This window comes from Tenrec ecaudatus, chromosome X (genome assembly GCF_050624435.1).
Source record: "Tenrec ecaudatus isolate mTenEca1 chromosome X, mTenEca1.hap1, whole genome shotgun sequence".
In the NCBI taxonomy this organism is placed as follows: Eukaryota; Metazoa; Chordata; class Mammalia; order Afrosoricida; family Tenrecidae; genus Tenrec; species Tenrec ecaudatus.
The window spans coordinates 166,828,195-166,844,865 of NC_134548.1; the positions used below are offsets into that span (position 1 = coordinate 166,828,195).

General features: G+C 58.7%; 1 protein-coding gene across 2 annotated transcripts in view; it reads left to right on the forward strand.

The window, feature by feature from the left end:
• The first annotated feature begins 11,112 nt into the window (after nucleotides 1-11,112).
• The window catches only part of ATP2B3 (ATPase plasma membrane Ca2+ transporting 3), a 30,686-nt gene continuing 25,127 nt past the window's right edge, over nucleotides 11,113-16,671 (forward strand). For both annotated transcript variants that reach the window (XM_075539159.1, XM_075539160.1), the window contains exons 1-5: nucleotides 11,113-11,399; nucleotides 13,898-14,095; nucleotides 14,212-14,469; nucleotides 14,595-14,720; nucleotides 14,860-14,985. In XM_075539159.1, coding sequence (XP_075395274.1) covers nucleotides 11,192-11,399; nucleotides 13,898-14,095; nucleotides 14,212-14,469; nucleotides 14,595-14,720; nucleotides 14,860-14,985 — 916 coding nt within the window. In that variant the 5' untranslated portion in view covers nucleotides 11,113-11,191. The remainder of the gene's footprint in view (nucleotides 11,400-13,897; nucleotides 14,096-14,211; nucleotides 14,470-14,594; nucleotides 14,721-14,859; nucleotides 14,986-16,671) is intronic.

Below are 16,671 nucleotides of genomic sequence, written 5' to 3' on the forward strand. Positions count from 1 at the left end.
TCAAGCTCTCTCGAGGACATGGCCTCCCTTCTGCTGGTCACTGCAGAGCTCAATGGGGAAGCCAGACACTGGGGAGGGGGGTCAGGGTCCAGCCAAACTGGGGGGACCTTGGTAAGCAAGCACTTGGCGAGCATTGGGCCAGGCTGGGCTGTGCCTGCTGCAGGGCTGGCCTGGCGCCCTAGCCTGGCCCCAGCTGGCTCTGACCTGAGGCCCCCTGGCCCCTGCCTGGCAGGTGCCCCTCTCTGGCTAGAGCAGGTCCAGCCCAGGCCTGGGGGTTCCGGGTGGTCAGTGGCCGACCTTGACCTCACTGACTCTGCATCATTACCAGAGAGGAAGGACAACCCTGGATTTTTGTCCCCACTTTCCAGACAACACACTGAGGCCCAGACAGGGGAAGGGCTGACCTGACCTACATGGGTGGAGGCAGAGAGCTCTGCCCTAGGCCTGATCCTGTCCCCCTCCATTTCCATGCACCCCCTCTTAACAGACAGGAAACCAAGGTCCAGGGAGGTGCATCTGGCAAGGTCACATGACCAGGATGCAACTGGGGCAGAGTGGCCCTGTGATCCCACTGCCCATGCTAGCCCTCAGAGGAGCCACTGAGCTATGGATCGAGACGCTTTTGTCCTCACTGGCCAGACAGTGGTGATGTTGGGGGGAGGGCGGTGGTTGGCCCAGCCTCAGAATGCAGACAAGGAGGGCCAAGGGCACTGCCAGCTTTGGTCTGCTACGCCTGGTGGTCCTGGGCTCGGGCAGGGCCACTCAGGCCAGTGGGACTGGGTGGGAGTATTCCTTTGGGAAGGACCCCCCCAAGACTAAGGACTCTAGGGAGCGATACTGGAATTGGGATACACCTAAGATTCTCCATGGTCACCTCTGATGGGGACATAAGCCACTAATTTAGTGCCCATGCCATCCGTTGCAGAATGAATGGAGTTTGCTGACTGTGGGCACAGCCCATGGTGGCTTGGGGCCTTGGGGGGCTCTGGTCATCAAACCAAAGCAAATACAGGTCTGGCAGGTGCCAGTGTTCCGTCGGAATCCCTGGAGCTGCAGGGCTGGGGGGCGGAGGGGAAGGGGGCAGCAGAACTATCAGCAAGCACCGACCGAATGTGTGCTTATTGTTCGGAATGACAATAGCGACAATAATAGCATTGCCTTGGGTGTCCCAGGGTTCACATGTTTCCCGAAAGCTGCCTAGTTTCATTGAAGCTATATTTAAAGCAAGCAAGTGCTGCGACTCTCCCCACTCCACAGATGAGAAGGCTGAGGTCCAGAGAGCTTAGGTAACTTGCCCAAGGTCACCCAGCAGAGAAGTGGTAGAGTCAGGATCCTGCGGGCTCTCAGGTCACTGAGCAGGACGCTGGGTCCACCTGTCCCAGCTTGTTGCTGAGGGCACTCCCAGCCTTGCCAGAGCCGCCTCTGAGGTGGGCTCAGGTGCCAGGTTCTTTGGCAGGCGAGCTTCAGTGTCCTCCTGCCCAGGGTCCTCAGCCAGAAGGCAAGCAGGGCCTTGGAACATGCAGATGCTCCCCCCCGCCCATTTCCCAGAAGACCACTGATTCCCAAGCCCGCTCTTCTGTTCCTTCTCCTCCCGCCCCAGAGCCCCTGCCGGCGTACCTTCTGGTGGGTAGGAGGTACTGGAAGTCGGCCTGGGAGTGCCTCCTGGAGGGTTGAGCCCACACAGCACAGGCTGAGATGACAGCCTTCAACGTAGGGACACACTCCCCTAGTAGCCGGGGCTGGGATGAGTGCAAGCTGCAGGGCGAGGATGGGGAAGAGCAGATGGGGCAGCTAAGTCAGACTTGGCCCAGGTCTCAGAGTTTGGCCAAGTGGGTACTTTTTTCCATGTCTGCTCCCTGGTGGCGTGAAGGCCAGCTCTGGGCTAGCCTAAGCCTTCCTCAGAAAAATACCTAGAATCCAGGCACGAACTCCCAGGCATTTGAAGCAGTGGCCCGTGGTGGCCCTGTGGAGGCTGGCGGGCCTGGTTTGGTGGCAATGGGAGCAGCCATGGTTGAGAGCGCCTTTTTGCCAAACTCTGATCTAGCTCTGGACACTGGGGTGGAAAGAAGCCGGCTGGGTTCAGATGGTTGTGTCCCATGGTAGGTTTGGTACTGCTGCTTCCAGTCACTGCACCAGGCCATTGGTGTGGCTCTGGGGACACCTGGAGGGACAAACCCAGTGCTGTCCCTGCCCTCTTGGGGCTTCTATGCCTTGACAAACACTGGGGGAGGGGGCGTGGGGGTAGCATGATCTTTCTCAGTTTGGCGGCTAGAGCACTGAGTCCAGGGGGGCAGTGGGTGACCCACTCCCTCCCAAAGCTCCGAGGCAGATCCTCCCTCTGCTTCCTCCCACTTCTGCTGATCCTGCCACGTGCCTTGGCTTATGGGTGCATCTTGCCAGGCTTCTCTCTGTGGTTGCGTGGTTGCCTCCTTGGGGTGTCTCCATGTCTTTACATGGCCTTCACATAGGGACAAGGGCCCAAGCCCACTTCATTATTAAAGGTCACATCTTAACTAATTCCATCCACAAAGACCCTCTTTCCCAACAAGGACTGGCTCCAAAGGTGCAAGGGCCACGCACAAATGGGAGGGCACTGGTCAACTGGCTCCTCCATCGGGAATCCGCAGTGACAGAAGAGGGGGCTGCAACTGGGCCCCACCTCTTTGGGCATCCTTGCTCTGCTGTTGCAAGTGTGCGTGCCCAGCTCTGCTCCGTCCACCTGGACCGACGGGGGCCAGTGAGGGGAGCCATCCCCTGGCTACAAGGAGCAGCCCCTGGGGCAGGTGCAGCCACCTGACATTTCCACCCGGCCTGGCCTCACGCTGACGCTGTCTCCCCTAGCAGGACTGACTTTAGGCAAATCCGGGATCAGATCCCTTCCAGGTGCCTGGAGCTCTGCGTGGGCTCGGCAAATCCCGAAGCCCCGCTCAGGCCCGGCCGCGGAGGAAGCCGCTCTTGAGCGCATGAGGCATCTGCTGAGCCGGCTGGGCTGGAGGCTGCGTGGCTGAGGCTGGGGAAGTCAGCGTGAGGAGGGCGGCGGCAGGGCCTCAGCGGCTCTCGGCACAGATGGGCCAGGCTGCTGTTGTTTTTTTCAATGCACGCTGATTTCTCCCCACTTAAAAGCTAGCTCTTCCAGTGCATACCCTCCATGGAAGATCCCAGAATCCAAGGAAGCAAATGAGGTCAGACCCCGCCAGCCTCCTGGCCCCATCCCGCCCCCCCCCCACCACCTGCAAAGCACTGTGCCTGTTTCATTGGATCAGGTTCCACACCCTTTTCTCTGCCAGGCTGTTTATTTTCACATTACTGTAATTATGCCGTGCACACAAGTGTGTCATCTTTTTTTTCTTTTTTTACGGAACATAAGCATTTTCTTTATTAATGTAATCTTGTCCTAATGTTGTTTTTTCTCTTCAAGATAGATAAGGTTTCATTTTCTTAAACTCATGAAAGCACTAAGTTTTGCTTCTGGCAAAAAACAAATTTGAACTAGGAGAAGAAGAACCAACCTGGCGGGGCTCATTGATTCATTCATTCGCTCACTCCACAGCTATTTGATCAGCCCCAGCTCAGTGCGGTAATTATAATTTTTAATGGCTGACTAATATTCTCTCCAGAGAGTGTAATTCACTTAATGATTCGGCTATTTTTGGCGGATGTGTACGGGAGGCTGGGAGGAGGTCTGAGTACAGAAGGCTGCCCTGAACCCAAGACAGACCCTGCCCCAGGGGTCACCCAAAGGCGCTTTCCAGCACCCTGTCCCCCACCTTCCGCCCGTGGTCCACCATCTGAAGGTCTTCCACTCAAGCAGACTCTTTGAATTCTGTGGATGAATGTGAGCTGGCTTACAATTCTATTTCTTTAGTTACTGGCAAGGTTGAGCATTTAAGCATTTTCTAGTTCAGCTCTGTGTGTGTGTGTGCATGTGTGATTATTTGTTTTAATTCTTTCTAGGCTAACAAAATCTCCTACAGATATTTGAAAACTATTCACTTCTGGGGTTTTTCTGTGTGGGCGGCTGCATTTTAAAGAGCTTTAATCTTGAATCCAGGAACCGGTGATCTTTTCCTGTGAAAGGCCAGGTCACGCAGTCCCTCTCCTGATTATTCAGCATGAATGGGAGTGGCTGTGTTCCAATAAAACTTTATTCACAAGAATACAGAAGCTGCCAGGTGGCCCCTGCCTCCCTTGCCAGGCAGGAGTGTGTTGAACTCTGTCTAATCCTTAGGAAATCTGTCTTGGGGAGGGTGTGCGGAGGCAGTCAGGTACTCATCTTACTGCATGGCCATGAGACCATTTGGACTCATACAAAAACTAAACTCATGGCCATTGACGTGATGCTGCCTCGTAGGGACCCTATAGGACAGAGTAAAACTGTCCCTGTGGGTTTCTAAGAGTGCAGCTCCTTAGGGGAGTAGAAAGCCTCATCTTTCTCCCAAGGAGCGGCTGGTGGCTTCAGAGTGCTGACTTGGTGGCAAGTAGCTGAAAGTGTAACCACTACATCACCGACCTGTAGGGCTGCCCTGAGTTACCATCTACTGACAGCAATGGGTTGGGTTCTTTGCTTCAGGGTCATTCTACTGCTTTGCCGGTCTGCCCTTCCTGGTGCCCCTGCAGTGTCCCCTAGGCACTCCTGTGGTTTTAACTCTCCTAGTTTACAGTATGGGAGTCCTGGTGGCCTAGAGGGCTACTCGCTTACCTGCGAACCATCAGGTCAGTGGCTCGCACTCACCAGCTGCCCTGGGGGAGAAAGAGAAGGCTGTCTGCCCCTGTGAAGATATACACCCTCTGCGACTGAAGGGGGCAGTTCCACTCTGTCCTATAGTGTCACTAGAAGGCTGCCTGGACTCAATGGCAGTACATTGGAGTCTTGAGCTTGAAGCTTTCCCAGTCTGAAGGTCATTTGAGCTAACGTGTAGAGAGCAGGGCGCTGGGGCCAGTGTGTGCTTCCCTCCACCCGGCTCCTGGCTCTTCGGTTTTCCTTGCAAAGTCACGGCTTTTGACTTCCCCAAATGAACGTGTATTAAAAATAACCACTACGGTCACTTTTCCTGGCCCTGCCTGGGAAACCCATCCCCCTGGCAGGTTCACACAGGAGTTGAGATGAAGCCCTGAACCCAGGCACAGAAAGCTGGAGCAATATATCGTATAGTCCACGGCTCGCTGACCAAGGGGCGTGACAGAGGTGGCCCAGGAGCCAGGTTCCTCCAAAGGGACAGATGGTGGAGGGCGGTGGACAGCTCCGTTAGAACTGCCTGGCACCCATTTCCTGAGTCACTAGGCTGGGCCCTTCCTGCTCCCACAAGTGCCCTTCCCCCCCCCCCCCCGCCCAGTGTCAGGAGAGCTTTGTCCTGGGAGGGGTGGTCTGGGAGTCAGGGGGAACTTCAACCTGAGGAATGCAGGTGGAAACACTTCCACCTGCGTCTCAGCTCCTTTCGGGGCACCCCTCGCCGGGGTTTTACCCCTCAAGGGTGGATGGAGCCCGGGACTTCATCTACCCACTAGGGTGGCGGTTCTAAGTCACTGGCTGGCAGAAAGTAGTATTCTCTGGGGGTAGGTGTTATGGTTGGGGAGAAGGCAGAAGTGCGATGGCCCAAGAAATCCCCAGAGCCTGGGTGCTTTGAGAGGGCCTGACCAGTGTCCCTCTTTGGTCTTACTCACCTTGGACTGGCTCTGTGGGTGACTCTGCCAGGAAGAAAATGACAGTAGCTCCTCCAGGGTGGGTGCTCGGCCCTTTGCCAGGGGTCTCTGTCCCTAATGGTCCCCTGCCCCCTGATCTTGACCCCAAAGAGTGCCCCATCTCAGCCTGTTTGTCCAGAAACTGATTTGTCCGTCCTCCCCCCACCCACCCACCCCTGCCGCCCGTCAGAGCCTGTTCCCAGGAAGTTGAAGCTTGGGCATGTCCCAGTGGCTGGTCTCCTGCCGTTGCTGCCCGCCTGCGGCATCCAGCTGTCTGTAATTTCCTTAATTACCTGTTTAGGCCTGGGCCACAGCCAGTGCTCGGGGCTGGCACGGGGATTAGGAGCTGGCAGGGTACCATGGACAGGGCTGGGAGGCTGGGGGAGCTGGGCCCCCAGCTCAACTCACTGGGAGCCATTCGTCTGGCCACTAAAAATCTCATTCGAGATCTCCACTCCTTCAGGTAGGGCCATGGCCTTCGTGGGCTCCCCTGTCACACCCTGAGACCACAGGCCCGGCCCCACTTTGTGCCGCGGCTGGAGTCCCACTGCCAACTACCTGCTCTCTGGGACTTGGCACAGTCCCTTGGGTCGCCAGGATAAAGCTGTATGTGTGCAGGTGTGCTTGTGTGTATGCAGTTGGGTTGGGTGCATGTACACATGAGCATGCGTCCTGAGCGTGTGACGCTTGGGTGAGTGTGTGCGGGCGCCTGTGGGGGGGGGGAGGTGGGGGGCACCAAGGGGGGGGTGTCACGGTACCTCTGGCTCCCTGCTGCAATGCAGCTCTGCCCTCATCAGCTCGCCTCTAATTGGATAATTAGTGTCATTACGCTCCCGCTCTTCGCTCCTCGCTCGTTCCTCGTGTGCTTGCCCGCTGGAGCGTGCAGCCCTTCAGCAGCTCACGCCTGCGAGGGTGGCAAGCCCACGGCTGTTCCCCCTTCCTCAGTGTGGGCGCTGACTTTTCTCAGGGATCAAGGTCACCAAGGCTGGGAGGGCCACCTGTGTGGGAGTCGACTGCTCTCCAGCAACATCCTGTCGTGGGCTTGACGCACCTGAAGAGAGGTCTGCCCCAGGCAGAGTGGAATGTTCTGGCCTCCTGACCTGTGAACTCTGAGGGCCAGATGGAGTTGGAGGGGGGCTCAGGGACTCTTGCTATAGGCGGACTGCGCCGCCCAACTTCAAGGGGGAAGCTAATTTTAGTCAGAGGCCACCTGGTGGGTATGTGACCGCCACTTCTTCCTGCTTTGGTGCCACTGATTCCGGGGCAATGGGCAGCCATGGAACTGTCACCACATTTGCGGAGCAGCCATGTGTCTCCGTGGCAGAGGGGGATGTGGGAAGCTCTGCAGCCAGACCGCCTGACCTTCCTTCTACCTCTGCGCCGTGCTGGCCGGCTGCCTTTAAGTAAGCTTCTGAACCTCTCTGTGCCTCACCCGCTCCTCCTTCCGACAGTTGGCTTCTCTCTCCGGTTTCAGCTAGAACGTAGAGGACCGTGTCAAATGGTCCAGGTGAGGAGACCACTTCACAGCACCACAGGCTCCATCGAGGCTATGGAAACTTCCAGAAGGCCTCCTCGCTCTCCCAGAAGCAAAGTTGGCTCTTGGCAGACAGGGAAGCTTTTGTACCGAGGGCCCCAGCTCCATCTGGAGTTCTCAGGATGTGGGTTTGGCTTGCTCAACATAAAAGTGCCTTCCATAAGTGAGAAGGTGACTTCTCTCTTCCACAAAAGCCTAGATATCGCAGTCATCAGGGACCCAGTGCCATCGTCAATGCATGGAGTGCCCTGAACGATGCCTCCAGAATAGCACGCCCTCAGAAGTTGTCCCTATGTCCCCTTCGCTCTCACTCCATTAGCCAGAACTTCGTCACATGGTCATGCCTAGCTGCAAGGGAACTGGTGTGTGTGTGTGGGGGGGGGGAGTACTGTCAGCATTAGCTGAATGACAAGACAGCTAGCTGAACACCCCAGGGTGCCAGAGCAGTCAGCCAGCCTTGGCACCACGGCTGTGAGGGTGACGAAGGGACCGCTGCAATTGCTATTTCAAGTCAGGGTGTCACGCTGGGCCCAGCATCAACTGCAATCACTGGCTTGTGAACTGGAGGACTTTGGGAGCTGCCCTGGAGACCCCAATGGCAGAGAAATGTGCCCCACATGCTTGCCGTTTCCAAAGCCAACTCTCAACATCCAGTGCCCGGGCAGGGAGGGCCGCCCGCCCTCCTGAACCCAAAGCACTCACCCCGGGACCCTGCCATTTAGAAGTGACTGGTAGACTGGAGCATGGGCTTCCAGTGGCTGGCGATGGGCACGCCTCTGCTCTTCCCTTGGCTTTAGAGGGATCCTGGCCTGTGCCCTATGGCCTTGCAGACAACCCATGGGTCCTGGGGGTGGCCCTGTTCCCTCATCACCATGCAGCGGGGCGGGGGGGGAGGTGGAGAGGACTGACCCTTTCCCTCCCTCTTGTTTGTGCCCAAAGCTGCTCTGATGTGTGTATAGGCTGTACCTGTGGGGGGCGGGGGCATGGGGAGGGAGAGTGAGTAGTCCAGGTAGAGGGGGTGCCTGTCCCTTTAAATCTGTTTTCTCCGGTTTTATTTCCTTCTTTTTTCCCCATTCTCCTCCCTCTACTAGCACAAGTGGTGGAGCTGCAGTGAGGGTGCCTCTGAAATATTAATGAGGCTGCTTTCCGCTCCTTCGCCCCCCAGGCGCCCTCCTGCCCTCCCCCTATGGGTGGTCACCAAGGTGCATCAAACCGGGTGGGGAAGGGCCTGGTACTGGGGCGGGGCGGGAGATAGTGGGTGCAACAAAGGGTTAATGGGTCTCCAAGGTGGCCAAGGCAGTTGCAGGCCAGGGGCCCCACCTCCCTCTGCCTGTCCCACCTGCTCCCAGCTGGTCAGGTTGCTGGTCCCTATCAAGCAGCCAGCCAGGCGGCCCCACCAGTGTCTGCAGGTGTGTGCTGGGCCCCAGGTCGCTTTCCCCTCTGGCTGCCTGTGGTGGTGCGAAGGGGGGATGTTACTTTAAGAAACCCCACCTGAGCCCTGCTGGGTGAGTCGGCTGGAGAGATGCTGTTGGGTGGTTGGCCTCCAAAAGGGCGAGTGGCTCAGGTGGACCCTCCCCTCTGCCACCACCTCCTACTCTTCCTCCAATAGGGAACTAGGGGTTGCTCTTCTTGCTCGGGGGTACTCGGCCCTCTGGGAATCCTCCCCCACTACACAGAGAGGTGGGCAGAGGACCCATGATAGGGATGACATGGGGGCTAGGACTTGGACTGTCACCATCTACCTGGGGGCAGAAACCTGTGGGACAACATGTCTGTCCAGAGCCCAGCCCGTAGACCCCACCCGCTGATCACTCCACAGAGGGCAGGGGGGCGCAGCCATGGGTCCTGCTGCGAGAGTGAAGGACTGAGTCTCGGCCTGGCATCACCGAACCTCCTGAACCCTTAGTGAGAGAACCACCTGAAGGACATTCCATTGGAGCCACAACTCAAACCCAGCCGATTCCAAGAGCCTCCTTCCCTCTGGCTACACTGGAGTAGTGTTCATCCCGGGGGCTGGGAAAACCCCCTCAGAGGCAGCGGGAGGCAGATCATGAGGGAGCAGGCTGTGTTGGGCTGAATAGGGGGTGGAAGGAGCCAGGAGTACTGGTGGAGCTGCTGCTGTGCAAAGGAGAGCTACCAGCAGACGGCAGAATACGGGAGACAGCTCCCAGCAACCTCTGGGTGATGGCAGCTTCTCCATGCGTGCGGGCATGGTGACCGAGTGAGGTGGACAGGGAATCCAGCCTCCGACTCTGCTTTCCCCTCCCCTCCACCAGCCCCCTCGGTGGTGGTTTTCAATTATATGAAGCCAATTAAGGTCTGAAAGAGGAGTGAGCACAGAAATGATGCTACACGCCGCTCTAGGCAGCCAGCCCAGGCCTGCAGGACAGATAAAGCTGTGACATTGGGAGTGGTGGCTGAGAGGGAGAGTCACCCAGAGAGACTATCTCACAGCAAGCATGCCCCCACCACTCCCCACCACCCACCACTGCCCTAAATCTGACAGGTCCTGAGGCTGGATATGCATCCCTTGGGCCAGTGCCCTCTGAGGCGGATCCCCCGGGAGACTTCCTATCTGTCAAGGGAGGGGATGTGTAGGCCTTGCCCGGTGTACAGTAGGGCTGAATGGCGAGGCCTCAGAGGCTGAGATCCTTGGGGAAGGGTTCTGTTCTCTTGATGTGGGGCTGAAAGGGCAGTGGGTGGTCGGCCGCAATCTAGGGAACCTAGCACCTGTTGGGCAAGAGGTAGGGTGCAGGACCTGCATGGCAGGCAGCAAGGGAGAGGTAGTCTGAATTCTAAGGGATAGTGAGGCAGTGGTACCGGAGCTGGGAAGGAATGCAGCTGGGCTCTGCTGATCTACCTAGTTGCTGTACCATGAGTCAAGTTCAAGTCATAGGCCACATACATGGGGCAGGGGAACCCATCCTGGGTCAGGGTGGAGGGGCGTGGGATCCACCGACCTCGCCCAGGCCCCGGGCCAGGAGGGAGGAAACCAGCTGCCTTGGTCCTAGCCAGAGCCAGCCAGCATCACCCAACCCGTGTTTCCTCCTCCAGGAAGGTGTCGACTAGATTACAAATGAGCCAAAGTCATCCCGTGGCCGATGGAAAGGATCACGGGATGTGGGCCCCTCTGCTTAGCCTCAGCAACTGTTGTGCTGGCCGGTTCAATCCCGTTCTCTCCGGAGAGCTCTGTGCTCAGTCCTGGAGTCAGAGAGGCGGTCCTGAGGATGTGGGGGCACCTGGACGGGCTGAAGCACAGGGAGAGGGAGTCCAGATACTGGCTGTTTCAAGTGATTTTGCCACTTCCCCCGTTTGCCCTTCAAAAGGAATCTTGCCCAGTACCCCCACCCTTCTCTCCTCACTTCTTACTCCCTGACACCCTCATCTGACCATCCCAGGTGGCCCGCTTGTCGGCTGCCTCCCTCCCACATTCAGAGCCCCCCCCACTCCCCCCCCCAGGGGTGCCGACCAAGGCTCCGTCTGCAGAGCACATGGAGGCCTTTTGCCTTGCTTCTGGGCGCTTCTAGTTCCACACCCTTCTCTCTCTCTTCCTCACACCCGCCTCTCCCGGCCCCTGGGCCCACCCCAGGTCCCCTCAGGGCCGAAGAGACACTCAGCGTGCTAAGCCGTGACCCGGAGCCCAGCTGGCCCTGTCCATGGCTTGGCGCACTCCCTGGGCCCACTAGCCCTGAGGCCGCGCCCGAAGACTGCCAGGCTCTGTAGCATGCCCACAGCAGCACGGACTGAGCCTTGAGCAGGCAAGTGTGGGGCTGCGGGAGGGATGGAGCATGGGTCCTCACTCATGGGGGCCCCAGCCCAAGGGTTCAGTGGGTGCAGATGTGGACTGAGCTTTGGTTTGCCTGCTTCTCCCCCCTTCTCCACAGGGGTTCACACGCCGGCCACTCCATCACTGGCCTCTCTCAGCGGGGTGCTGGGACCTCAGGGGGTCGCCTGTCTCTAGTGGCTTGGACAGGCAGGATGGGTGACATGGCCAACAGTGCCATTGAGTTCTACCCCAAGCCCCAGCAGCAGCGGGAAGCCCCCCATGCTGGTGGCTTTGGGTGCACGCTGGCTGAGCTGCGCTCCCTCATGGAGCTGCGAGGGGCTGAAGCCCTGCAGAAGGTTCAGGAAGCCTATGGGGATGTTGGCGGGCTCTGCCGGAGGCTGAAGACCTCCCCCACAGAGGGTAAGTCTGTTGGTCAATCCTCAGCACTGAGGGTGTGTGTGTGTGTGTGTGTGTGTGTGTGTGTGTGTGTGTGTGTGTGTGTGTGTGTCAGGCCCGACCCTTGGCGTACAGTTAGCAGGCTCCTGATCCTCCCACCCTCGTCACTGGTCCCCTCCTGTAGTAGCTTCTCCAGGGTACATCCACTTGGAGAGAAAGTGAAAGATTCCACCAGCCTTGACTGTTCACTTGCAAATTCCTGGCCTGGGGACTCCATGGTCTCCTCAGCTCTCGCCTCAGCTGGTACCTCCACTCTTGGCAGCCCTTGCCCCATCCGTCACCATCACCGTCACCAAGGCTTGTGCGTCTCCCGCTGTTACTGGCCTGAGCCTGGCCCACAACAACATAGCCTCCTTCCCAACCTCCCACGCTCATCCTTGAAAACTCTCCTCACCAGGCTGGGTTCCAGAAAGTCCCTCTGTGGGGGGTGGGGAGAGTGCAGAGGGCCCAGGTGATGGGAAGGGCGAGTGCCCTTGCTGGGACCCACCCTGGTGTCCTCAGTCTGGGCAGGGGGCAGGTGGGGGGCAGCCAGATGGCTCTTCTGCCTCCTTCTCCCTCCCCCAACAGGATTGGGGACTGGGACAGGGGATGGGGAGGAGGGCCGAGAACAACAAGGGCGCTGACCTCTCCCAGATAAAAGGAAGCAGATGGTCTTTAGCTGGCTGCACTTCCCTCTGCCTGTCAGGCCTTGTTAAATATTGAAAATGTCAAGGCCCCTGGGAGCCCGCCACAGTGGCTGGGGCGCAAGCCTGCTGCCTGGCCCAGGTGGGTGGCCTGGCCTCTGACTGATGGGGTTCCCCTGCCCCAGAAAAGGGAGCCGGCCGGGTGACACAGGCCAGCTCTACAGCATCCAGAAAGCAGGCCCGGGCTAACGGGAAGAGATAGTAAGGTGGGGGTGCCCAGGAGAATGGGAGGACCTGGGATGGGGAAGACATTCCTAAAGGGAAGGCCTAGAGTGGCAGGGAGCTGAGTTTTTGAGACAGACTTGTTCAGGGACCTGGTCCAACCCTGTCCCCTCCCTGGTCTCATTGGGAACACTAGCTGAAAGCTGACATGATGTGGCCCTAATCCAATTCCAGTGGCATCTGTGTCCATGCCAGCCAACCAGCCCTGCCCCCAAGCCTTGGAACTGGGCTGCCCTGCTGGGCTTAGGAGAGCTCAACCAACAAGGGTGGATTTGGGGGCCGCGCAGACCCCTGACCACAGGCCCAGCTGAGAGTCACTGCCTGTCTAAGGCCAGGAAGGGGACGCATTGCAGGTCCCTCAGCCTGGTTTTGCCCTTGATTCTGCAGCTGGATAGATGGGAGGCAAGCTCGAGCAGGTCCTCTCCCCTCTGTTCCTGGGCTCCCTGCCCCCACCTGGGGAAGCTGCGGGCATCAGATAGAGGAAACCCGAGCCGGTGCCCAAGGGAGAGAGGCAGGGACAGCTGCTGCCCTTCTGGGTGGGGGCGGGAGGACACTATGTGGTCCAGTCTCAGCAGAGCCTCTACCCAACCCAGAAGCCTCCAGCCCCTTTAGGCACCAGTGTGGGCAGGGATCTGCCCCTTTGCCTGGTGTACTGTCCCTGTGAGGAGCTTCAGGAGTGGGCCCAGTACTCCAGTGGAAGCGGCTAGCTGCCAGCCATCCACTAGAGGCCAGTGTGGGGCTGTATGCACTCGGGCCTGAAGGGAAACAGATGCGGGAGGCCTGAAAAAGGGCCTGGTGGGACAGGGGGGGGAGGGATGCTGGGGGCAGGGCCAGGGGATGGTTGGGCATCAGGAGGAAAGCAATCAGATGAGGGAGGTTGAAGGCCTGGATGCCATTCCCAGCTGGGGAACCTTGAGTGAGCTTCGGCAGCTTCCAGAGACCATTGCTGCTTTAGCCCTGAAATGGAGCGTGGGATTCAAAGAGACTGGGAGGGGTGTGATCATCCTCAGGGCCATCTCTGTCTGGGGTTCCTTACTGGCTCCCACCTGGACCCTACAGGCCCCCAACCTCTCATCCACAGGGATTTCATGTGAGGTCACATGCTTGGATGAGGATAGGTGACTGGTGGCAGGGTAGGGAGGGTGAAACCACTTCCTGAGTTTGGCTGAATGTCTGCGGGTGTCATGCTGGTGGTCACCTACGGAATCGGGGCTCAGTGCCCCGTCCAGCTAAAGCTCCGCTGGAGATGGGAGAGGCCATGGCCAAGTCGAGGGGTTCCAGCATCTAGATTTCCCTCGGACAAAGCCAGAGAATCCCAACAGAGGCAGCGAGAGAAACCTTCCCACAGTTGCCCTGGCCTCCAGGAGCATGGCGGGCCATGCTCTCTCTTGAGTTCCAATCTCACTGGGCACACGATCTCTGGGCTCTAAGCCCCACTTTAGAGGTAGCCCTGGGTAGACTGGGCTTCCACAAGTAGACTCAGACAACCACCTTCTCAGAGCTCATGGTCCCCTTGCCCCTGTTCTGTGCTTCCCGCCCGCCTCCCCATCTGAGCAGGCCTGGCGGACAACGCCACTGACCTGGACAAGCGCCGGCAGATCTACGGGCAGAACTTCATCCCCCCAAAGCAGCCCAAGACTTTCCTGCAGCTGGTGTGGGAGGCCCTGCAGGATGTGACCCTCATCATCCTGGAGGTGGCCGCCATTGTCTCCTTGGGCCTTTCATTCTACGCACCACCCGGAGAGGAGAGCGAGGGTGAGGGGTAGTGCCAGAGGGGCAGTGCGGGTCAGGGGTAGGGAGCGGGCTGCCGGGTGGGCAGGTGTCATGGAGGGAGGGCAGGGCTTGAGGGGGTCCTCTCGACCTGGGCACAGCCTGCGGGAACGTGGCGGCCGGGGCCGAAGACGAGGGCGAGGCAGAAGCCGGCTGGATCGAGGGCGCGGCCATTCTGCTGTCCGTCATCTGCGTGGTGCTGGTCACGGCCTTCAACGACTGGAGCAAGGAGAAGCAATTCCGAGGCCTGCAGAGCCGCATCGAACAGGAGCAGAAGTTCACGGTCATCCGCAATGGGCAGCTCCTGCAGGTGCCCGTGGCTACGCTGGTGGTGGGAGACATCGCCCAGGTCAAGTATGGTGAGTGCTGGGCCCATCTGCCCCGTGGCAGCTGAACTCCAGCTGGCCAGGAGTGAGTTCAGTTAGGTGGGGTAGGGCGACAAAAGAAGGACACTGGGTGACAGGGTGCTCTGCTCGACCTCTAGGGGACCTACTGCCCGCCGACGGGGTGCTCATCCAGGGAAACGACCTGAAGATTGACGAGAGCTCACTGACCGGGGAGTCAGACCACGTGCGAAAGGCAGCGGACAAGGACCCCATGCTGCTTTCAGGTGTGGTGCCCGTGGCCCCACCGGTTTTGCTTGGCCTCAATCTCGCGGGGACCCTGGCTGCTAAATCCTGTTTCTGAGCTGCCTGGGATGGACGTTCCATGCGAACCTCCATCTCAGTCGCTCTCTGTTGTTGGGCCAGGCACCCATGTCATGGAAGGTTCTGGAAGAATGGTGGTGACGGCTGTGGGGGTGAACTCGCAGACAGGCATCATCTTCACCTTGCTCGGTGCTGGCGGAGAGGAGGAGGAGAAGAAGGAGAAGAAAGGTCAGCCAGTTTCTGGAGAGCCAGCAGCTCCCACTTGGTCTTTGCCGCAGGGTTCCTCCACTTCTCTAAGCTCCCCTTAGGCTTTGCCGTTGGAGAGGATCATGGCCCGCCTGGGGTCGAGAAGATAGTAGATTCCAGACCCACAGCAGCCAGGAAGATGGGACGGAGCAGCAGGCAGTGGGGAGGATGGCTCCCGAGTGAGGCCTGGACAGAGGCGGCAAGGACAGATGTCTTCCAAAAGCCCCGTGTCCCCCTCCAGCCTCCACAATGAGGGGAGCCCAGCTGGCTCTTCGGGGGCCTTCCTCGGATGAGAGGAGACCTTGTCCGCAACTAGCGTTTACCCGGCCACACTTCTGTGGGGGGCTGTGTAGACAAAGGTTCCAACAAATCATATGTCACCTTTGAAGGTGATGGGGGTGCTGGCTGCCACAAGGAAGGGTGCCCCAGATGGTCAGGGGTAGAAGACACGGAGTGTGACATTGGCATGTTCCCCCCGCCTCCCAATCAACCCAGGGAAAGTGGAGCCACACTGAACTTAGTTTATGCAGGGACTCAGTGTCCCAGCTCTGGGCCCTAGAAGCTTCCTGAGGCACTGTCCTAGAGTCGCCAGGGACCTGTGTCACTTTGTCTTAGCCACACCAAGCCCCCTCCCATTGAGTGACTCAGTATAGAGTCTCTCTGCCTGAGACCCTCCACTGGTCCCCGAACAGCTCCCCAGGAAGGCGAGGACAGCGACCAAGGGTCAGAATTCCTTTCAGTGACTCTTAGAGATGGAGATGTCCCACTTGGGCAGGGTTCCCCACCCCCACCCCAGAGCTCCTCCAGAATCCCACATAGAAGTGAACATCCTGCCCTTGGAGGTGAGTCTACCCATGGGGATCCCCAGCTTCACTGCCATCCTCCCATCAGGCCGCCCGGCCCCGAGGATGGCATTCAAGCCTTTCTCCTCCCTTTTCCATTGAACACTGGCTCTACCTTCTGTCCTCTGTCGTGTGTGCGTGTGCATGTGTATGTGCGTGTGCCTGAGCGCACGCCCTGTCGATGTTCTCAAGTCTCTGCGTCTGTCGTTCCTCTTCCGTTGTAGGCAAGCAACAGGATGGGGCCATGGAGAGTAGCCAGACCAAAGGTAATGCGGGGCAGCGGTGCAGAGGCCCAGTGGGGTGTGGGGTCACAGGGGCGGGCACCACTGTGGCCCAGGGACGCACACACGTCGAGAGCAGGATAGCTGGTGGCCCCCCAGGCTTAACATCGAAAGTTGGCACGTGAAGGGACAGTCTGGGCCAGTTCCCAAGTCAGCTTTTAACAAGTAGGGGGGGGGGCATTCACAGATGACTGGACTGTTTGCTGACATGGTCTCAGCCTTCCAAGAAAAACTCTATCCAGCCAGAGTGAGTCAGATGCAGGGACCCAGGAACACGTGGGGAAGCGGCAGTGGGAAGGAGTCGGGGAGACAGAGCTCAGCAGGCAAAAGGGGTCTGGACAGATGGACAGATAAAACAGGGAGGGCTGTGAGGCTGGCCCAGCAGCAGCCCGTTTCCCTGGCAATAGCCACCTGTAGTAGCAAGGACGTCCAGGAGAGAGCCTGCCCGGTGGGCGGCGGGCGGGTGAGAATGTGTCCAGCCCCTTGCTCTCAGGATTGGCCACTCTGTGCTGTGTGCCAAAGTGACTTGTGCTGTCTCTGTCCTT